Here is a 19,686-nt window from a genome sequence, read left to right as displayed (position 1 = left end):
GATACACCCCGTCCTTCCTTAGAAGGCTCCACCAGCAGGAGCTGAGCCCCAACAGCAGTTCGTCGGGACGAAGCCCAGGCTTTTCCCTTCGCGGGATTTCCTTCTCCTGGGCTCCTCCACGCAAGCCGGAGCGCGAAGCACTTCGGTCTCCCTTAGGGCAGCCAACCTCGGGTTTGGCCGCGGGACAGGAGCTTCACGCGTCGCCCTCCTTCGCGGCCGCGTTGCAAAGCTCGGCAGCCCGCGCTCGCTCACCCGGTTTCCCCAGCGCAACTGCCCTTGACTGCCCAGGCTCGACCCTCTGAGTTCGCGGGGAAGGAGCCCGATCCTGCAGTGGCTGGCCAACTCCCCCTCCCCCGGCTCCTCCCCCTCCGGCGCCGCCCCTTCTCCCTCCCGCCGCGCGCCCTGCCAGCCCCCCAGTGGATGTCGTCGCTTCTTCCCCCGTGCGAGCCCACGGGGTGTCACTCCTCCGGGATGACCTCAGCTCCGGCCCGAGCCGGGCGCGTCACTAGCTCCGGGCATCCACGGAGCCTGGCCGCTCGCTGGGGCCGGACGATGGGCAGGGAGCGCGACCCCTGAGCCACCGAAGCCCGCTGGCTGCAGCTGCCGCCGAGGAACCAAGTCCGCCACCCGCGAAACTACTACCCACCCTCCAGCAGCTGCGGCTGCTGCTGACAAACCAAGCAAGGTAACTCGGAGGGACCCTAGGAGGGCGGCGGAGAGGAGCTTCGAGGCGGGAGGGAAGGGGGGTAGTGGAGGTCTCCTTAAGAGAGTCGCGGCTGCCTCAGCTCTCTGGAAAGAAGAGCCACGCCGGGGCAAAGCCCACATCTTTGCGCGCAAAAGGTTCGGTCTTTCGCGTCGCCAGGTAGGGCCCCCGAAAGACTCTTGCTTGAATCTCCAGTGTCACTGTGCGGAGCAGCATTTAGTGTTTAGATGAACTGTTGGTTTTTTACGATCCTCCGGTGCGAGGGACGGATTCCTGGGTGGTACTTCCGGAGAAGTTATCTCGCTCGAACTGAGCCAGGGACATCCCAGCCGGAGGCTGCAGGATGCTTCCCGGAGCTGGGGAACCTCCCGCATGCCTTGTTCCAACTTTTGTGGGCCGGACTTCGATCTCTCTCTCTCGGCCACCAGTGTGCTCAGATCTCGAGCTTTTCCTGCTTGCTAGGGTGTGTGTGGGTGTGTGACGCTGGGGCGAAACTCAGGCGGCATTTTCAAAGCAGTCCCACGCTCTGCAGGCGAAGGCAGCGAGTTTTCTGGAGCGAAGGAAAGAGCAATTTGCTCTCTTGGCCAACACAGTTGGAATAACTGAAAAAAAGTCTTTTTTTCTGAGCCGTTTTGGAGTCCCATCTGCCGCTTTCCGTTTCTCTCTCGTTAAGAGATATGTGCAGTGCGATCCTATGCATGTTTACTCAGAAGTCAGATCCAGTGTCTTCAATGGGGCTTACTTACTAGTAGCAGCAGCATTCGCTGAATGGCTCCGTTTAAACCCTGGTACGTTGGACGATCTGGGTTGTGGATGGGGCTGAGATGAGCCCTTTCTCTCCTCGCCTTTCACTTTCCCTTGTTCATCCTCTGACAACCAGAACCAGAAGCCTGGTGGTAAGTCACATCGCTTGGTTTAGCGTCGCATAGAAGTGAAGGCAATCCTAGGCACGCTCGCATGGGCGATTCCCACTGAAAGGGCTGAACCACGCACAGGTTCAGGCTGCAGGGTTGTGATTCCAAGGAGGGTATCCTCTAAAACTTTCCCGGGAATAAGCACCACTGAACGTAGTGGGACTTGCTTCTGAGTAGACCTGTTTAGGATTGTCCAGACGCCACTTGCATGGAAGTAAGTCCCACAAGCGATTTACTGCTGTTAGTCCCTTGCATAGAGGGCACCACCAAGGGTCTTGTGTCCTGAACTTCATTACTGCTGCGCTAGATTTACCTAAGAGAAAACCTACTGGTTCAGATGCACCAGAAATCACTGGGTTTTATTTACGCAGTAAAAAGTTCCAGACATTATGGGACTGCCCACGTGTATGGGTTTCGAAGACCTAAATAAATTGAGTCTGCCGGCTGAAATTCTCCCGCCCAATTCCCCCTAATTGCAGAACAGTTTAATGGCTGTTAAATATTCTGCCTGCATCAAAACGAGGTGCGTGTGTTTGCTTTAAATGGCTCTGCAAGGCCCTCCCAAGAGTGAAAGAAGACGCTCTCTGTGGAAGAAGCGTGTGGGACGGGGACCCATATTCAGAAGGGCTAATAGCAGGTGTCTGTGAGGTGGTCGAAGTACTGGCATGCATTAGGAAAACTCAGTCTGAAGGCGCCCCGTCGTCCATTTAAAACGGAGTCCTACTGGTTCCGCTGAACTTCTTTCCAGCCAGTGGGGCTTCAGTTGAAGGTAGCTCGGGGCTGCGTACTACTACTACTCTCTCTCTCTCATCTGCTTTCTCGCTTGACGAAACCGCCACCCCCCCCCGCCCCGCCACTGGACAGTTTGCCGTGTAAATCTGCGCAAGGGGTTTTGCTTGCTCGGAGTCGATGGATCGTCATCCTCTTGGCTTCAACGGAACGCCTTTCCATCTCCTCCTCCACCGTTTAGGACAGAGGATGTTGCTGGCAAGATACAATCTGTAGCATTTTATCTTGAATCAAGTCCTCACTCTCAGGCTCCATTCGCGGTACAGTATATATTTAAAGTAGCAGCAGCAATGCAACTTACCTGCGAACCGTAGTTTAAAGGTGCTTAGTGATATTGGGAGACCCCAGTTCACTACCCAGAGTGGTTTAACAATCAACCGGCATCTCTGGAAATTGTATCCCTGCGAGGAGAATAGGGTTCTAACAGTTTTCCACACCCTACAGTTCCCAGGACTCTTGCAGGGAAGCCATGGCTGTTTAAAGTGGTATAATACAGCTTTATCTGTGGCGATGTGGCCTCAATGACACTTGGCTCATGCACCAGAGACGACTTCACCTTCTCTCCCGTCCCGCTTAACTAAGAAGCCGCAGAGCTCAACGGGCCTTACTCTCGAGTCGACACTTTAGATAGTGCGCCACGCGCCACTTTTCTCTAGCGCAGGCATCCCCAAACTTCGGCCCTCCAGATGTTTTGGACTACAATTCCCATCATCCCTGACCACTGGTCCTGTTAGCTAGGGATCATGGGAGTTGTAGGCCAAAACATCTGGAGGGCCGTAGTTTGGGGATGCCTGCTCTAGCGCCTAATTGGTTTTTCCCGGACTACAATCCCCATCATCCCTGACCACTGGGGTTGTTAGCTAGTGATGATGGGAGTTGTAGTCCAAAAACGGCAGGAGAACTCACCTTCGGGAAACGCTGGAATACTTCGCAGGTTCCAAGGATGAAAGTTGGGACTTAGCGAGAGAAACGGCCTCAACTTAAAACTCGGCTGACTCAGCCCCGTTTAACCTGAGCGGGAATCTCCATCCGCGTTAAGAGGCGGGCGGTGCAGCTTTGTAGGTCAAAAGTGGGTCAGTGTCTCGCAGGTTCCTCCTGGCGCGCGCGCTCTGCCGCCACACCCACCGCTTCCCAATCCGACCGTCACTTAATCCTCCGGCAGGCGCTGGGTCAGCTTGGAAGGCGCCCACTGACCGCTCCTGCTCTTCCGCCCAAACTTGTTCATTGGCCAGCCCAAGCAAGCGCTAGTCTTAATTCAACCTCAGTGGCAGCACCTGTGACGCTGACGCTCTCTCTCTCTCTCCACTTTCCCCGCTGCAGGTTCGCTTTCCCGCCCTTTATCCCCCCCCTCCGCGCGCCCTCCCGCGGCGACCCGGGATGTCTCCGGCGGGCTGGGAGGCGCTGGTGGCTCTGGCCGCCGTGGCCGCTTGCCTGGCGGAGGGCGTGCGCGGCGGCGGCGGCTACGGCGGAGGTGGCGGCGGCGGTCTGAGCATGTTCGCTGTGCAGACGGCTCCTCAGCCGGACCCTTGCTACGACGAGAACGGGCACCCGCGTCGCTGCATCCCGGACTTCGTGAACGCCGCGTTCGGCAAGGAGGTGAAGGTGTCGAGCACGTGCGGCCGCCCCCAGGGGCGCTACTGCGTCCTGGCCGAGAAGGGCGACGAGCGCAGCCGCACTTGCCACTTGTGCGACGCGGCCGACCCGAAGCGCGCGCGCCCGGCCGCTTACCTCACGGACCTCAACAACCCTCACAACCTGACTTGCTGGCAGTCCGAGAGCTACGTGCAGCACCCGCTCAACGTGACGCTGACGCTGGCGCTGGGCAAGAAGTTCGAGGTGACGTACGTGAGCCTCCAGTTCTGCTCCCCTCGGCCCGAGTCCATGGCCATCGCCAAGTCCATGGACTTCGGCAAGACGTGGGTGCCCTTCCAGTTCTACTCGACGCAGTGCCGCAAGATGTACAACAGGCCCAGCCGCGCCGCCATCACCAAGCAGAACGAGCAGGAGGCCATCTGCACCGACTCGCACACCGACATGAGGCCTCTGGCCGGAGGCCTCATCGCCTTCAGCACCCTCGACGGGAGGCCCTCGGCGCACGACTTCGACAACTCGCCCGTGCTGCAGGACTGGGTCACGGCCACCGACATCAAGGTGGTCTTCAGCCGCCTGCACACGTTCGGCGACGAGAACGAGGATGACTCCGAGCTGGCCCGAGACTCCTATTACTACGCCGTCTCCGACCTGCAGGTGGGCGGGCGCTGCAAGTGCAACGGGCACGCCTCCCGCTGCGTGCGCGACCGCGACGACAACCTCGTGTGCGACTGCAAGCACAACACGGCGGGGCCCGAGTGCGACCGCTGCAAGCCTTTCCACTACGACCGGCCCTGGCAGAGGGCCACCGCCCGAGAGGCCAACGAGTGCGTCGGTGAGTGAGGAGGGACTCCTCGTATAACCTTCCAACGGTTTCTCCCCATGAGAATAGGGACCCAGCCTAATAAGCCATGCTGTACCTTCCAAATTTTTGTGACGAAAAAGTAGAGACGTCCTAAGGGGAAAAGCAGGGCATTCCGGGATCAAAGCAGAAACTGGAATGGCTTCTGTATTTCTGGGGCTGTCCTTGGGAAAATAGGGGCACTTGGAGGGTCTGGGAATTGAGGGGCTGCAGCTTCTTAACAGGTGCGCATGCAGAGAGCCAGGTGTGAAAGGAGTGGCACAGCGAGAAAACTGCGAGAACATTTGCAAAAGCTAAGCAAGAACTGGTAGGGTTTCATATTGGATGGGAAACATGGTTTTATGTTGGGGCCGGGAAGCAGGACACACACCTGTCATCGTCATCATCTGTCTTGATCTGCCTAGCTCTGTCTAGTAGATTCAGAGTTTAAAGTTGTTTTAAATTACCCCAAGTGTTAGAAAAATCTGTCACAATCTTTCTACAATTTTGTTATTTTAGTTAAGTAGGCCTATTTTTATTTATTTACTTGATTTAGGCGAGAGCAGCTTCCCCCTGGCTATGGCCATGAATGGAGGCTACACCAAGTTGAGATTCCTGCATTGCAGGGGGTTGGACTAGATGGCCCTTGGGGTACCTTCCATATGAGGGGCTGTGGGAGGCCAAATCCTGCAAGCCTAGTGTGCACGTTGCCTCTAGCTACATGCTGTTCAGTGGAGTCGGTTCACATCTGTCGGGGGGGGGGGCTGCTAGTTGCCAAAATATACAGTAATGTGTCTTGCAGTAAATGCAGTAGATTCCCTCCCACCCACACTGCATTAATTGCCTGACCCATCTCGGATAGGTGGGATATGTCTGGGTTTATGCACTGGAGGCTTCGTACATGCTCAGAGGCACTCTGCTATGTTAGTTTGTTTATTGGAGATATTGCTTACATGTTGTCTGCAAACAGAGCAGTTTGTTTTAGCAATGAGTTGCAAGTCTCTGACCAGATTCTGAGCCTTAGTATTAAAACCAGATTCCAGGACTGAACCTTCTGGTGTCCTTGCAGGCAGATTAATACCCTGTACCATAATGCTAAATGGGTGAGCGATTTGTGACCTGGCTCTTCAAACTGGCTGGGAAGTCAAACATGCTTAGCATGTGCAGAAAGGGTCTTTCCTGTATTTCTTAATAGGTGGCTAAACCCTGGTTCAAGTAAAGCCACACACCATTTTAAGGCTGCTGCCTCCTCTCTTTCCCACTCTTTCTCCCAATGTCCTGTGTGCCTGTAAAACACAAGAGACAAAAATACATTGACGCAGCTTTTCCCAATGTGGAGGAAAACTTGACCTGCTGAATTTAGTGTTAGTGGTGCAGCAGTCTTGTGCAAAACCAAGCTGAAATCCTGAACCCTTGGAGTGTTTCACTTTCTCCCCTACCCTTTAATCCCGGGGTTTTTAGGGATGATTGGATACCTCGGCAGTTGCCAAGTGATGCTCTTTGCTTCGCTATTCCTGTGACCCATGGAGAAGATTGTGGGGATGAGGTCAGGGATATATGGTGATTTTGGCAAAGCTGTGAGAAGGCAATGTTTCTCACAACGCAGTTCATCCCGTGTCCTTGTTTCCTCAGCTCACTCGGCTTCAGTCCAAGTATTTCGGCTAGTTAAAATAAGCCTGGCAGGAAATTAATTTCCAAAGTTAATGGGTCCCCTTCTTCAGCATAGTCTTGTTATGCCGAGGAACAAACTGGTGGAGGAAAGGCAGGGCAAATGGTCGGTTTAACTTGCGTGACCCCGGCTAGCCCCCTCACCTCACCCAGCCATGATGTCTCCCCTAAAGAAGTAGGCCGGGTCAGACCAGACTGGGTCTTTCCCTTGCAAGCTCGTTTCCACCAGATTCCTGTGGGTTGGGGCCGGTATAAAGAAGCACAGAGCAAGCAAAGTGGCAGGAGGGACTCTCTTGGACTGTCTCCCCAAAGCGACTTTGAGAAGGGGGACAGAGTTAGAGTTTAGGGAGATTAAAAGATTAGGGAGCTCTACTGGTTCGGTGGGTGCGCAGTGGTGCGCAGCTTCGGAATCCAACCCAAGGTCGAGTTTGTGCAGTCCGGTGAACTCTCGTACTGACGGTTTTGAGCTGAGCCCTTCCTTTCCTCCTCCTGTGCTGCTGCCTGGTCACAGGGGCCAGGCGTTGCTGTGGGACTCTGCTAATTCAAAAAAGAGATACTATCTGCTCCTTCCAGTCCAATTTCTTTGATTTGTGATGGGTGGGCCTAGGCAGGTACAATATTCGGTCCTCTTTTGCTGTAGTCAGAAAAGCACAGGGAGGGGTGCAGCCGGAGAGACTGAGAGGAAGATTGACTGGCCTTGCAGTGAGGGGCTTCTCAAGCAGTCCCTGGGTAGAGAGAGGACTGGGCTGTATCAGGATTATCTTACTTGTTGTGCCAGGTGTGTGCCGTTGCTGGGGGAAATTGATAAGGTGATAAAACATCACTTAAAAATGCCCAAAGTGTTCTGGGGGAAATGAAACACTTTTTAAAACTCAACTTTATTTCTTTCTCAGTCTGATTTCTAAGCAGGTGAATTTGAAAGCAAACTTTGACTGGTTTTAATGCATTTTGTTTAGGATTACTGTTGGAAGAAGGAAGCAACTCAGATTGCCAAGAAAGGTTTGCATGGAAGCCCTCTCCCCGGAAATAAAACTTGCTTCCAAAATCTTAAATAAATTTACATGTAATTAAACTTTGGGTTGAATCTTTAAAACTTGCACCCCGCACTCCCCATGCATAGGGGTTAGAGGTGAAACACACTAACCTGATACTGTAACAAGCTTCCCTGAGAAGTGACACCTTCTGAGAAAGCAAAGTCAGGGACCTGCTCTAAGGAATACTGTATCAGTTTTAGTAACAATAACTACCGGTATATAAACAGAGTACCATTAAGAATATTTGTGGAACTAGTAACTATATTTCAACACTTTTCATTCACCTATTGATGATAGAAGTATCCAGTATTTGAGCTGCAATTCCCTGTAAAACAACTATCATTTATTCCTGGGAAACATGAGAAACATTAGAGTTGGGGGGGGGGGGAGGTTATAGGCCATCTAGCACAAACTGCTGTTTATGCATAAATACAGAGCTAGAACCCCTCCTAATATGTGTATGTGTGTCAGCTATCTTTAAAAGGAGAGCCAGTATTTATTCAAAAAGGGAGAAACTGTAATTTGGATAGAGAGTATTTTAAATTTTCTGAGGGTTTTTTTTTATTTAAAAAAATGTATTGGAGAAGCTTTTTCTTGTTTATGGATTTTGTTTCCCTCATGCTCTCACATAACTTAAGAGAATGGTAAAGGAATCATGTTTTTGCTAAATGTGTGATTGTATCCTTACCCCCCCCCCCAAAAAAAACCCCTCAAAACCTACAAAGGAGCCTTAAGTAATTATAAAAAGTTCACAGATGGAATAGTTCAGTCATTGCCCATGCATCAGCCATGGCCCCAACTCATTCAGTGCATGCGTACAATCCCTTTCTTTTCGATTTGTCATTGCTTGGTGCCCTGCTCAAACACTTGCCTCCCCAATTTGTGGAAGGACCAAACAGGTTTCTATAATTTTTTTAAAAAGTTTTTATTTAAAGATTTTCCATAAGTAACAAGAGTACATTCAATGTTTCTATTTTAGAATCGTACTGTCATACAGGCCACTTTGAGACATTTTTTTTTACTCTCAGCTTGTCATTCACCCCTTTGAGTTTCTTAAACCACAAGGATGACTCCAAGGGATTGTGGGTGTTATTGCAGAATATTTCCGATTACTCAGTTCGCTCCCCCAGCTTTCAGTCACACTATAGCAAGGTCCTATGCAGCATAGATTAAATCCTTGCTTCTGTAATACTGGAAAAGTAGCTGGATAATACAACAAGGAGGAAGAGTTTGGCTCTGGGTTGCAGGATCGTGCGGGAGGGCTAACACGCCCCCCCCCGGTGCCATTTTGAATTGCTCCCAGAACTTCTCCTTGCACCTCACCATATCAGTTCAGATGGGGAAATGGAAAAGAAAGACAAAGTTAACCCTCTCTCCCCAAGCTTTGTGGCTCTAATCTGAATTTCCCCTCTTTCCCTTTTCTATAAATCTTAACTTGTCTGCTTGAGTCCTTTGACTAGCTGCTCACCCATGAATCCCAGTGCTTTTCCACCCTCTATGTAGAACTCATTTGTCACTATTGGATCATGTTGTTTAATGGGCAGTCAGTGCTGTTTTCTTTGGCCTTTGAAAGATTTGCAATTGAATAATAAGGCAGAATAATATTGCTGCACATGTGCAGTTCCATTCTATTAAATGGTACTCAGATGTGACTTTCAATATATTTCTCATGTCTTTGTCTTGCTGTTGAACACCAAGTTTGTTAACCAAACAAAATATTGCCACCATATGGCTGTTGTTTGGCTCATTGAGATTTATTCCTTTAGAAAACGGATACAGCTAAATATGCCATAACAATGTTAAATACAGACATGCATGGGCTCTTGCGAGATTATTTGTTGGATTTTTTGTTCCTGTTGAGAGACTTCAGCTCCCACATTTTGGTTGAGTTCTTGTTGTGGAGTATGGTTCAATTTGCCTTTGAGAACATACTTGTCTTGTTTTGCTAATATTACATAGCCTTTGGTTTGTGTTGTGAATCAAATTAAGTGATTTAGCATTGCTATAAATTGTTCTGGAGACTTGGAAGTTGAATCTGAATCTGAGTCAAGTCTGAGCTAGCTGATAGTACAGTATTACCAATTTCCCTTCCTTCATATTATTGATGTTTCTTTTACTGTATATTATTGGTGAATATTTTCTATTATGGTTTGCAGCCTGGCAAATTGTAAAGAAATTGTCATGCCTTTGGCTAGTACAACAAACTTATTGATTTATTGAATTAAATGACAGACTCATTGCGTTCTTTCTACTGAGGTGTTTCACAACCCGCTTGGGTTCAGAACCTGAAGGGGTAGGGAGCCTTTTTCAGCCCAATATTGCATTCCATCATGGACAACTTTTGGGGGGGGCATGTGCCATTGGTCTAGGTGCAAATGTGGGCAGAGCAGCAGATGCAGTTCTTAGGTTTGAACAGTGGACAACCACACAGAAGTCAGAGGTTTCTATACCTACCGTACCACCACGACCTCTCTCCATCTACCATCCAGGCAAGCAAGATACATTATTCTCATCAGGGGCTCATTGCTGCCAGGGCAAAAGGACTCCAAGAGAGTGTAGATCATGCCCTGGGAATAGAGCATGTGACCTTGGGAGAGTCCTGAGTTCCAGACAGGACTGGAGGTCTTGCATTTGGCCCCCCCTGATCGGAGATTCCCCACCCCTGCTGCAGACAGTACACTCCATTTTACTATTACTGTTTGGGGTGTGGGGGGGAAGAGAGAGAGAATGAGAATGAATGCACAGCAGTATACTATTTCCAGCTATTGCTAAAGTTCTGGAGTGGAAAACTTGTTTTTTCCCTTCAGTGTTCTCGAGTACAAATTTGCTCTAGAAAAAGTCTAGAAAAAGCTGCAGCTTTGAGGTACAAATGATGTATACTTAAAAGGTATCATCTGGCATATATGTGTGTAGGCCAATGAAAATTTACTAATTTTGTTCTCCATTGCAGAAAAACCATAGATGGGATTATATAGTAGCACTATAATCTAAAGCAACACACATGGAGCTCCATGCAATCTTCATAAACTTCCCATCTGTGTCTCATGCATGCAAACAATAAATTGTTCCTACAGAGTTCAGGCTGGGGAGGTCTGTTGAAGAATATTTCCAAGGGGCGGAGAAACTTGTTTTCCAGAATGAGATGCAAAGCTTGCTGATGTTTTAATCCACTCCTGATGAAGAATGTCCTACTTGGGTGTTTTATTGCTGAAAACACTTAAAATAACTTGCAAGGCAAATGCTTGCAGTGCTTCCCAAGTCTGTGGTTGGGCTCAAGTTTAGGAAAACTAATTCAGCGGTCACAGCCAGAGGCAATAAGCATTGTAATTTAAAACCACAGCAAATCAGGGTTGTGAAAACCAGCCCCTTGGTACTAAGTTGTATTAGCTCTTACCTATGAGCTCACTCAATGGTAATGAAGCAAAACACACATATTGAGCATTTCCCTGAGCTATCAGAGCTTTGAGGCCCAGAAGGTACATGCAACACAAGGTTATTTAAGGTTTAATGCTCCTGAGCATGCAAGTACTGTACAAAATAAATAAAAGATTTTTGGGGGGATAGTCATCAGACTGAATGATTACAGAAGGGATTTATGAAGAGAATTTGTTCTGGTTCTTCTTTTTAAAAAATCATTTAACTTTAATTCATTATGGTTTGGAATAACTCGTAATGATCTGTCTGAACATATCTTTGCAACTCTTTGGCATTGGAGCTCAGAGAGTTGAACAGAAAACACAGTAAATGCCTTAAACTACTGAGAATAATGAACTGCAGCAGCAGTTAAAAGTTCAGCATAAAAACAAAAACAAAAACAGCAATTTAAAAATCCTGGGCAAATAAAAAAGTTTTCAACTGATGGTGCCAGGCAAGTCTGTCTGGCTAGGGAGTTATTGGGGCATGCTTCAGTTTGTCAATACTGGGATATGACAGAATATTGGTTCTGTCTGCTGGTTCTGTCTAACTGGTTCTGTCTAACTGGTGGCTATAGAGAGATCTAATAATTTTTAGCATGCAAGTTGTATGCAGACTTTATCACCATTAGTGCCTTGTGAAGGCTGCAGCTTGTTTTCACATTTGAAAAACCTATTTTTTGGGGGGGAGGATAGATACAGCTTTTGTTTAAACTACTTTAATTCCATGCTATGCTTATCCTGTGACAACTCAAAGGTTTTGCTTCCCCAGTGCTTAGAGTACCAGCATCCGAGGGGCTAACAGGGTCATGTTATTAGTGATATGGTCTTGTGGGAAAGGGCATTTTTAGTCCCTTGTGGGAAGTCCTTAAGTACCCTTAAAATGTGCAAACACTCTAGAGCTGTAATTTATCTCCTTTAGCCTGTAGCAGCTGCAGGAGGGGCACTGCTGGGATTCTCATTAACAATTTTGGGAAAGTGGGAGATGCAAGCAGTAGCACTGCCTGCCAGCCCAGTCAGCCTTGGAACATCCTTGCAGTGAAACAATGTAGATGGGTTATTTCCTAATATGCCCATCACATTATTATTTTTAAAATGTAAACAATGCCATTCTCTCATTTCATTCGTTTTAAACTTCATGAAAACATCTGCTTTTTTTTGCAATGAGGAGCACGGCACAGATCTAGGAGCTGATAACTGAACCAACACACTTATCTCACATCCAGATTTGACCTAGATCAGGGTGGCATTTAAAAACTACGGTAATTCATGTTTACATTTGGCATTATTCACATCTCAGTGATTGAAGAAGGCCAAAGTCATTTCCCCCCTTTGGCTTTAATATGTGTCATTAGTCACTGTAACAAGTAGACTGGTTTTCATGATTATCTGTATCCTCCTGGGATTCAGAACAAGCTTGTCTGAAGTGCTATTTGATGCTTTAAAAGTATTCTATATTAATAAATATTGTGTGTGGGTATTACTGTCTCTAGGCAAGTAATGATGTTTGCTAAACTCCATAGCAAGAGAGCCTGATGCTGATGTGAGATCAGCAACCATTTTTATTATTTGAAAATTTTTTGATGTTTGATTTTGTTAATTGAACTTGCCAAAGTCCATGACAATGCAACCAAAGCACTTTAAAAAAAAGGTATATTAAACATATCAACTGGTTAAGTCCGGTCAGATTAGATACTAGCCAGATAAGATTCAAAGTTAAAATCATACAAAACAAAACATAAAGAATTAGAATAAATAAATAAATAAATAAACAGAATAAATCTTTATTGTCATTGTCCCCTTGCGGGAACAACGAAATTTCTTGGTTGCTATATCAACTCAATTAAGACACTCCACATGAATTAAAATACTAATAAGCACAATACAATACAGAACAATAAACAAATAAAAGTAAAATGACTTCAAAGTCCAGAATTTCCATTTAAGGCCAAAATTGCTCTAGGAAATAAACTGTTCTTGAGACGGCTCGTTCTTGCCTTCATTGTTCTATACTGTATCTCCGTCCCGATGGCAGGAGCTCAAAGAAACGATGACCAGGATGTGATGAATTATTTGTACCGGTAGCTATTTGTCTAGTAGGAGCTTTCCAAGTCACTGTCTACCTCCTCAGGAATATTATATTTAGGTAATACAATACCAAGAAGTAAGAAAGCTTAGGAGTAACATAATAAATGAAAACACAAACATTGATTATTATTTTTTACACTGCAATCCTGTACACGTCAACTCACAACTAAACTCAATGTGTTCAGTTGGGATTAATCCTAGGCAAGTGTACAAAGAACATAAGAGCTTGCTGGATCAGGCCAATGTCCTGTTCTAGTCCAACATCCTGTTCTCCCAGTTGCCTGTGGAAAACCAGCAATCAAGATTCGAGCCCAAGAGTGTTCTCCTCTCCCGTGGTTTCCAGCAACTCCCTCCAATGATCGAGGTAGAACATTGCCATTGTGGCTAATAGCCATCAGTAGCCCTCTCCCCCATGAATTTGTCTAATCCTCTTTAAAGCCATCCAAGTTGGTGGCCATCACCACAGGTTGCCTCCTGTGGGAGTGAGTTCCATAGTTTAATAGTGCATCGTGTGAAGGAGTACTTTCTTTATCCATCTTGAATCATCCAACACTCAGGTTCATTGCATGTCCATGAGTTCTGGTGTTGCGAGAGAGGGAGAAAACTTCTCAAACCCCTTTCTCCATGTCCTGCATAATGTTATAAACTTCTATTGTATCACCTCTCCCTCTCCTTTTCTCTAAACTAAAAAGTCCCAAATGTTGTAACCTTTCTTCACAGGGGAGTTGCACCATCCACTTGAGCATTTTGGTTGCCCTCCCCCTTTCTATTTTCCAGCTGTATAATGTCTTTTTTGAGGTGAGGTGACCAGAACTGCACAGAGTATTCCAAATATGGTCACACAAAAGATTTGTATAATGGCATTATGATACTGGAAGTTTTATTTTCAGTTGCTTTCCTAATGATCCCTAGCATGCAATTTGCCTTTTTTCTTGGCTATCATACACAGATGGACATCTTCATTGAGCTATCTACTCTGACCCCAAGTTCTCATTCCTGGACAGTCACCTCCATTTCAGGCCCCATGATGAGTGTATTCATGAAATTAACATGTTTTGCCCCAACACTTTGTGCTTGTGCTTTCCAATGAATTGCATTTGCAGCCACAAGGGGAAACAAAATAGAAACAAAACACAAAACAATGTTGTCAAGACGAGCTCTTTTATGCTTTGGTTCTCTCAGCATATTTATTTGAAAACAAGCTATTGATTTCAGTCGAAAGGTCTTTATAAATAAGTGTATTCAGCATTGTACCTTTGGTTGCCATAGTTCAACAGAAAGCATACACAGTTAGAACATAAGCTTTTGTTTCCCTTGGCCATATAGCAAACAACACTCGCCCTTTCCTTCTGCATGAAACAAATTTTATTCTAATTGGGTATCATTCTACCTATTGCTTCCAATGAAAAGCTATACCCTCATCTGCAGGGGAAAACAACCTTTGCTGTTTCAGGTATAGCTAATGACTGTATGGATCATGGCATTATTTTGTTCAGTCAAAAGCATTTCCATTGCACTGGGGATTGGATGAAGGCTTGCAACTCAATCCTATGCAAGTTTATTCTGAGGAAAGGTCAGTGACTCAGTAGCAGAGCATCTGCTTTGCATGCATATGTTCCCAGGTTAAATCTCCAGAAGTTTTATGTCAGCAGATGGCCCGGAACAAAACCTTTTAATGCATGGCTAGGGAACCTGTGGCTCGTCAAATGTCCACCATCCCTAACCATTGGCCATGCTGGTTGCAGCTGATGGAAGTCAAAGTCCAATAGCATCTGGAGGCCCACAAGTTCCCTGGCCCACTTTAAATCTTCCCTACATACCCCTCCAACTGCTTTTTTTAATCATGGGATAATTTTCCTATAAAATATATGGGTAGTTTGGTCAACCTTGTGCATCATTCTTGGGGCTTGCCAGGCCTAGCAGCAGTCCCTTGCTAAGAGCAAAGTTGTTTCTCACCCTACCCAAAGAGAAGAGGTAGTCATTGTGGACTCTGACTCCCATCGTCCCTAGCCAGCATGACCAATGACCAGGAGTGATGAGAGTTGTAATCCAACGACATCTGGAGAGCACCACATTGACTACCCCCGCCAAACAGCTTTTGGCCTCTTCTGTTTTTTGTTATATCCATTGGTTGTTTACTCTCCATTTCCCACTGTAGGATAATAGATAGTAGTGTCAGTTCTGTATAATGTTTGAGATTGCATCATGAAATAAAATTTGTTTTGCTTCAAAGGACATTGCAGAAATAAGCTTGAAATGCTGCCTGGAAGGGCAAGGAGCATTCTGAAATCCAGTAAACCAGTCACTGCCGTACCAGTCTTGTGGCAGTTATTGCTTTGCTAAATTTTAGAATGCCTGTTGCCCTTTCTGGTGCAAGCTTTTCCTTTTGCAAATTGTCAGAACAGGCTTCTTTCATGTACAGTAGAAGCTTCTCCCCCAAGGAAAATAGCAGGTATGAGGACCCTGATCCAGGCTGGGACTTCAGGAAGGAGCAGAAAGTTAGAGAGAGAGAGAGAGAGAGAGAGAGAGAGAGAGAGAGAGAGAGAGAGAGAGAGAGAGAGAGAGAGAGAGACCGTGACAGCACCAGGGTTCCAATCCAGATCAGGCTCAATACACTGGAAGTTTATGAAAGAAAAAACTTGCACTCAAGGACAAACCATGTTATTAACGTCATATGTGGTTTGCTCCATAGTGAGTGAGCTCCAGAAGAAAAGGAAATTCCTAGAAGCTAAAGCCAGCACATTCTGCAGTGAGTGCTTAGTGTTTAATCAGAGATGATGATCAGGACAGGAAATATTATAAGAACTTATTTTAAGATGAAAGGAAAAATTATTACTGTAGCTATCATGATTATTCTGCTGAGCATCCGCCTAGTTCTTTGAACACAGAGCAAGTTTCCTGCCCTAAATTACTGGCAGTCTCGAGCTAATTTTTATATGAACATTGAGGACAATTCAAAGGTTATCACTGCATAATTTCCAGAGGAGTAGTTGTATTGCAGCAAAAGCAACACAGAGTCTTGTGTTATTTTAAATGCTGTCGTACATTTTATTATAGTATAAACTCTTATGGATGAGTACCCACTTCATCTAATGCATTCATTCTCATACTCCCTCCCTCCCTCCCAGTGGGTGTAAAATAGGGGAAGTGTAAAGGGTAGAGTAAATGCCATTGGAGTGCAAAAGTACTATCTTTCAGAATTCATTTGTATATTCATGTTGCATTTAACTACAGCCCCAATCTGCATAGTGCTATTTCATAGGGCTTGCACTGACTTTGTATCTGGCAGTCTCTTGTAACTGCTGCTGAATTCTAAGTGAATGCTGTGCTTACACAATAGTGGGGTTATTCTATGGTGCCTGTGCACATGAAAAGAAGCTGCCTTTAAAATAGTGTGAGTTTCCCACAAGAAGTTGTGCCATTTCCTTAAAACTTGCTGTGTATCACCCCTGGGGCCTGCCAATCCTAGAATCACAGACCCTTGGGGAGAGCAGTGGCTTCTGGTCCAACTCAAATAGCATGCTTAGACATTTAGAACCCACAGAGCAGCTGCGGAGCTTTTGCCTCCCTCTTTTGTTTGTGGTTACAGCCATCAGGTTGTTTACTCTCCCTTTCCTCCTTAAGGATAGTAGAGTCAGTTCTGGCTAATGTTTGAGATTGCATCATGAAAAAAAATTGCTTCGCTTCAAAGGAAATGGGAGGAGTTTAGAAGCATTTCTGGCAAGCTTGAGGATGGATGTGTAGATATTGAAAGCAGGTTGGCAGCAGGCTTTGCACTTTGCACAATTGAGTCCTGACTGTGTGAAGTCAAATACAAACAGTGGCTTGTGTTTGCACATAAGAGCTTTGTGGATCAGTATCCCAGGCCCTATACTTTTACATCTTTGGATCTGAGAGCAGAAGTTTGCTGGTGTGAGTTTGGCTGGAGTGGGGCGGGTGGTGAGGTGGGGGGAAGGCTCTGCTGAGCATTTTGAAATGAATTGAACTGTGCAAACATTCCGCTGAAAAGCTTTCAGGGTGATGCTTTGGAACAGATATCCAGCCCCTTGCTGAAATTTAAATAGCAACTTTCACGCTGGAGCAGGCTGAACAAAAGAGGACCAATAAAATAGACCCGAATGGGGTTTTGTTTGTTTGTTTTTGTAGCTTAGCTAATATTTCAGCAATTGTTCTGGTCAGGAATGTGAGGAGTTCCCTTCAGAATTAATTTGAGTGAAACATGAGAAGGCTCAGTGTTGGGTAAATGCCACCCCTATTCTCTCCCTAACCCCCACCCCCAAATCTCGATGCATCAAAATCTTAGGCTGTGAAATTGTAAGTCACAGTTGTTCCTTGGTACATTTCCGAAATGTTGGCATTTAGATATTCATCAGTCAAGGGTAACCCAGCACCTGCACATCCATAAAATGGAAACCAAAATATTTGACAAGAATTGGATTTAATCCGATTAAACATTGTAGTTGCTTAATCAACTATCTTTAACCAGTCTATCATTCAGTTAATTTAAATGCAAATAAATTGACATATTACTAGAACCTCAGTATTGGTTGTCTTTATGAGATATTGAAGGAATCACGAGTTAATAAAAAAAAGCTACCACTCATTATTAAAATGAAACATAGTATTTTATATTTCTTTTTCTTTTGATAATAAACTTATCAAAACAATCCCAAATGCAAGCAAGATTGCCTTAACTTTGCAGCCTCAGTAATTAAACTTGGGTCCAATTAGTTAATCTAGTGAAGCTGTAGTCAGTTAACTTGAATAGAATTTGCAACATTATATTTTTAAATTTATATTTAGCATCAGGCAAACTTGTCAGGTGGTACAGATAATTACAGTGGAACTGAAATCACTGGGATCATGATTTATTTTGCCTCTAAAACTCTAGCAACTGCAACCAAGGTTTGTTCTTGGCTTACTAATCATGGTTTGTTGTAGCAAATAAATAATAATTAATAATAATTTAATTATTTATACCCCGCCCATCTGGCTGGGTTCTCCCAGCCACTCTGGGCGGCTTCCAACAAAACATTAAAATACAGAAATCCATCAAACATTAAAAGCTTCCCTAAACAGGGCTGCCTTAAGATGCCTTCTAAGTATTATTATTATTATTATTATTATTATTATTGTTATTGTTATTGTTATTGTTATTAGTATTTATTAAGCTGCAATCTCTGTATCAGACAAACATGAAGGCAGAGGTAATGGTTTATTTTCTCTATGTGCAGAGGCGGATTTAGGGGAGCATGACTGGTTTGGTTGCCCTGGGCGTGGAGCCTTGGGGGTGCCATAAGGGGCTCCACAACTATTATGTAGAATGGGAGGCGGGAGTGGTGGTGGTGAATTTCAGCGTTGCAGAGGTGCCACTGAAATTTGACACCCCAAGGCCTGCCACTCTCTGTGTGCTGGTTTAGAGGAGGGACACAGTCATGAAAAGTGTGTTCACAATAAACCAGCAAGTATGAACTGGTCTGCCTTTCAGGTGTATTCAGACCATTCTTCAATAAGAATATACAGTTGTACCTTGGAAGTCGAACAGAATCCGTTTCGGAAGTCCATTCAACTTCCGAAACCTTCAAGAACCAAAATGCGGCTTCGGATTGGCTGCAGGAAGCTCCTGCAGCCAATCGGAAGCTGCAGAAGCCCTGTTGAATATTTGGCTTCCCAAAGAACGTTTGAAAACTGGAACACTCACTTCCGGTTTTCAATTGTTTGGGAGCCAGAATGTTCGACTCCCAAGGCGTTCGGGAGCCGAGGTATGACTGTAGTGCAATAGGTGAGGAAGCATCTGGTCAGGTTTGGCCCAACCATAATAGCTACAATATGCAAGGAATTGTAAATAATTCATTACCACGACAGAAGGAAGCAAGGGCCTTCTCTTCTGACTCATATTTTTGTGATCAAACTTTAAAACAAGTTTTCCAAACAATTACACATCAATAGATACCTTCACAGTGACTGACATGCTGAGGTATTAATAATAAGAGCTAAACTGGGTCCAATAATGCATGTAAGGGTTCTTTCTAAATAGCTTCCTTTGTGCCAGAAGCCAATGGCTTTCCGAGGGCCCTGACCTTCACCTGAGTAGCAGAGCGGTTATCAGTTTAGTGCTGGTAGAAGGTTTCCTTCATACTAGAGCAGTGTGTCTGAATGTGAGAGAGGATGTGCATCCCTTAATACAGCTCTAATAACTACTTGTTTAGTGGATAATTCGAGAGGTGACCAATTAGGCATATACTGTCCTATTAAAGTGCTGGAAACAGTACAAGGAGAGAGCAAGGCTTGCAGTGTGAACTGAGCTTCCGAAACCTGCACAATATCCAGCTTCAGGGTTCTAATCCTTGGGTGCTATACCAAGTCTGGAAAACATAGGCACATTAATGCTGGAGGACAGAAATTCATAGTAAAAAATAATAACTGCTAAATGTTAAAGTTGAAACAGTCATGCGCTGCAAGCTCCTCAAAAGAAAACAAGCCTTGTTTCAATACAGCACCTTAAGGACTGGTTCAATAGTTTTAGCAGGGATGGATGCAGTCCATGCAAAAGAAAATTAAATACTTTAGGTTTTGCAACAACATATTTGCTGTGATTTAATGTGGATATATACTATACTCTGAATGGAGGGCAAAACATAGACCG

At 45.6% G+C, this 19,686-nt stretch overlaps 1 protein-coding gene across 2 annotated transcripts in view; it reads left to right on the top strand.

The window, feature by feature from the left end:
* Positions 1 to 475: 475 nt before the first annotated feature.
* The window catches only part of NTN1 (netrin 1), a 119,043-nt gene continuing 99,832 nt past the window's right edge, over positions 476 to 19,686 (top strand). The window contains exons 1-2 of one of the 2 annotated variants that reach the window (XM_035104691.3): positions 476 to 685; positions 3,727 to 4,831. In XM_035104691.3, the coding sequence (XP_034960582.1) occupies positions 3,784 to 4,831 (1,048 nt within the window). In that variant the 5' untranslated portion in view covers positions 476 to 685; positions 3,727 to 3,783. The remainder of the gene's footprint in view (positions 686 to 3,726; positions 4,832 to 19,686) is intronic. The other variant, XM_060271790.2, reaches the window with a different exon arrangement.

The sequence above is a fragment of the Zootoca vivipara genome, chromosome 2 (assembly GCF_965207765.1).
Source record: "Zootoca vivipara chromosome 2, rZooViv2.hap1.1, whole genome shotgun sequence".
NCBI lineage: Eukaryota > Metazoa > Chordata > Lepidosauria > Squamata > Lacertidae > Zootoca > Zootoca vivipara.
The sequence above is the reverse complement of the archived record's forward strand: the minus strand, read 5'-3'. Positions and strand labels throughout refer to the sequence as shown.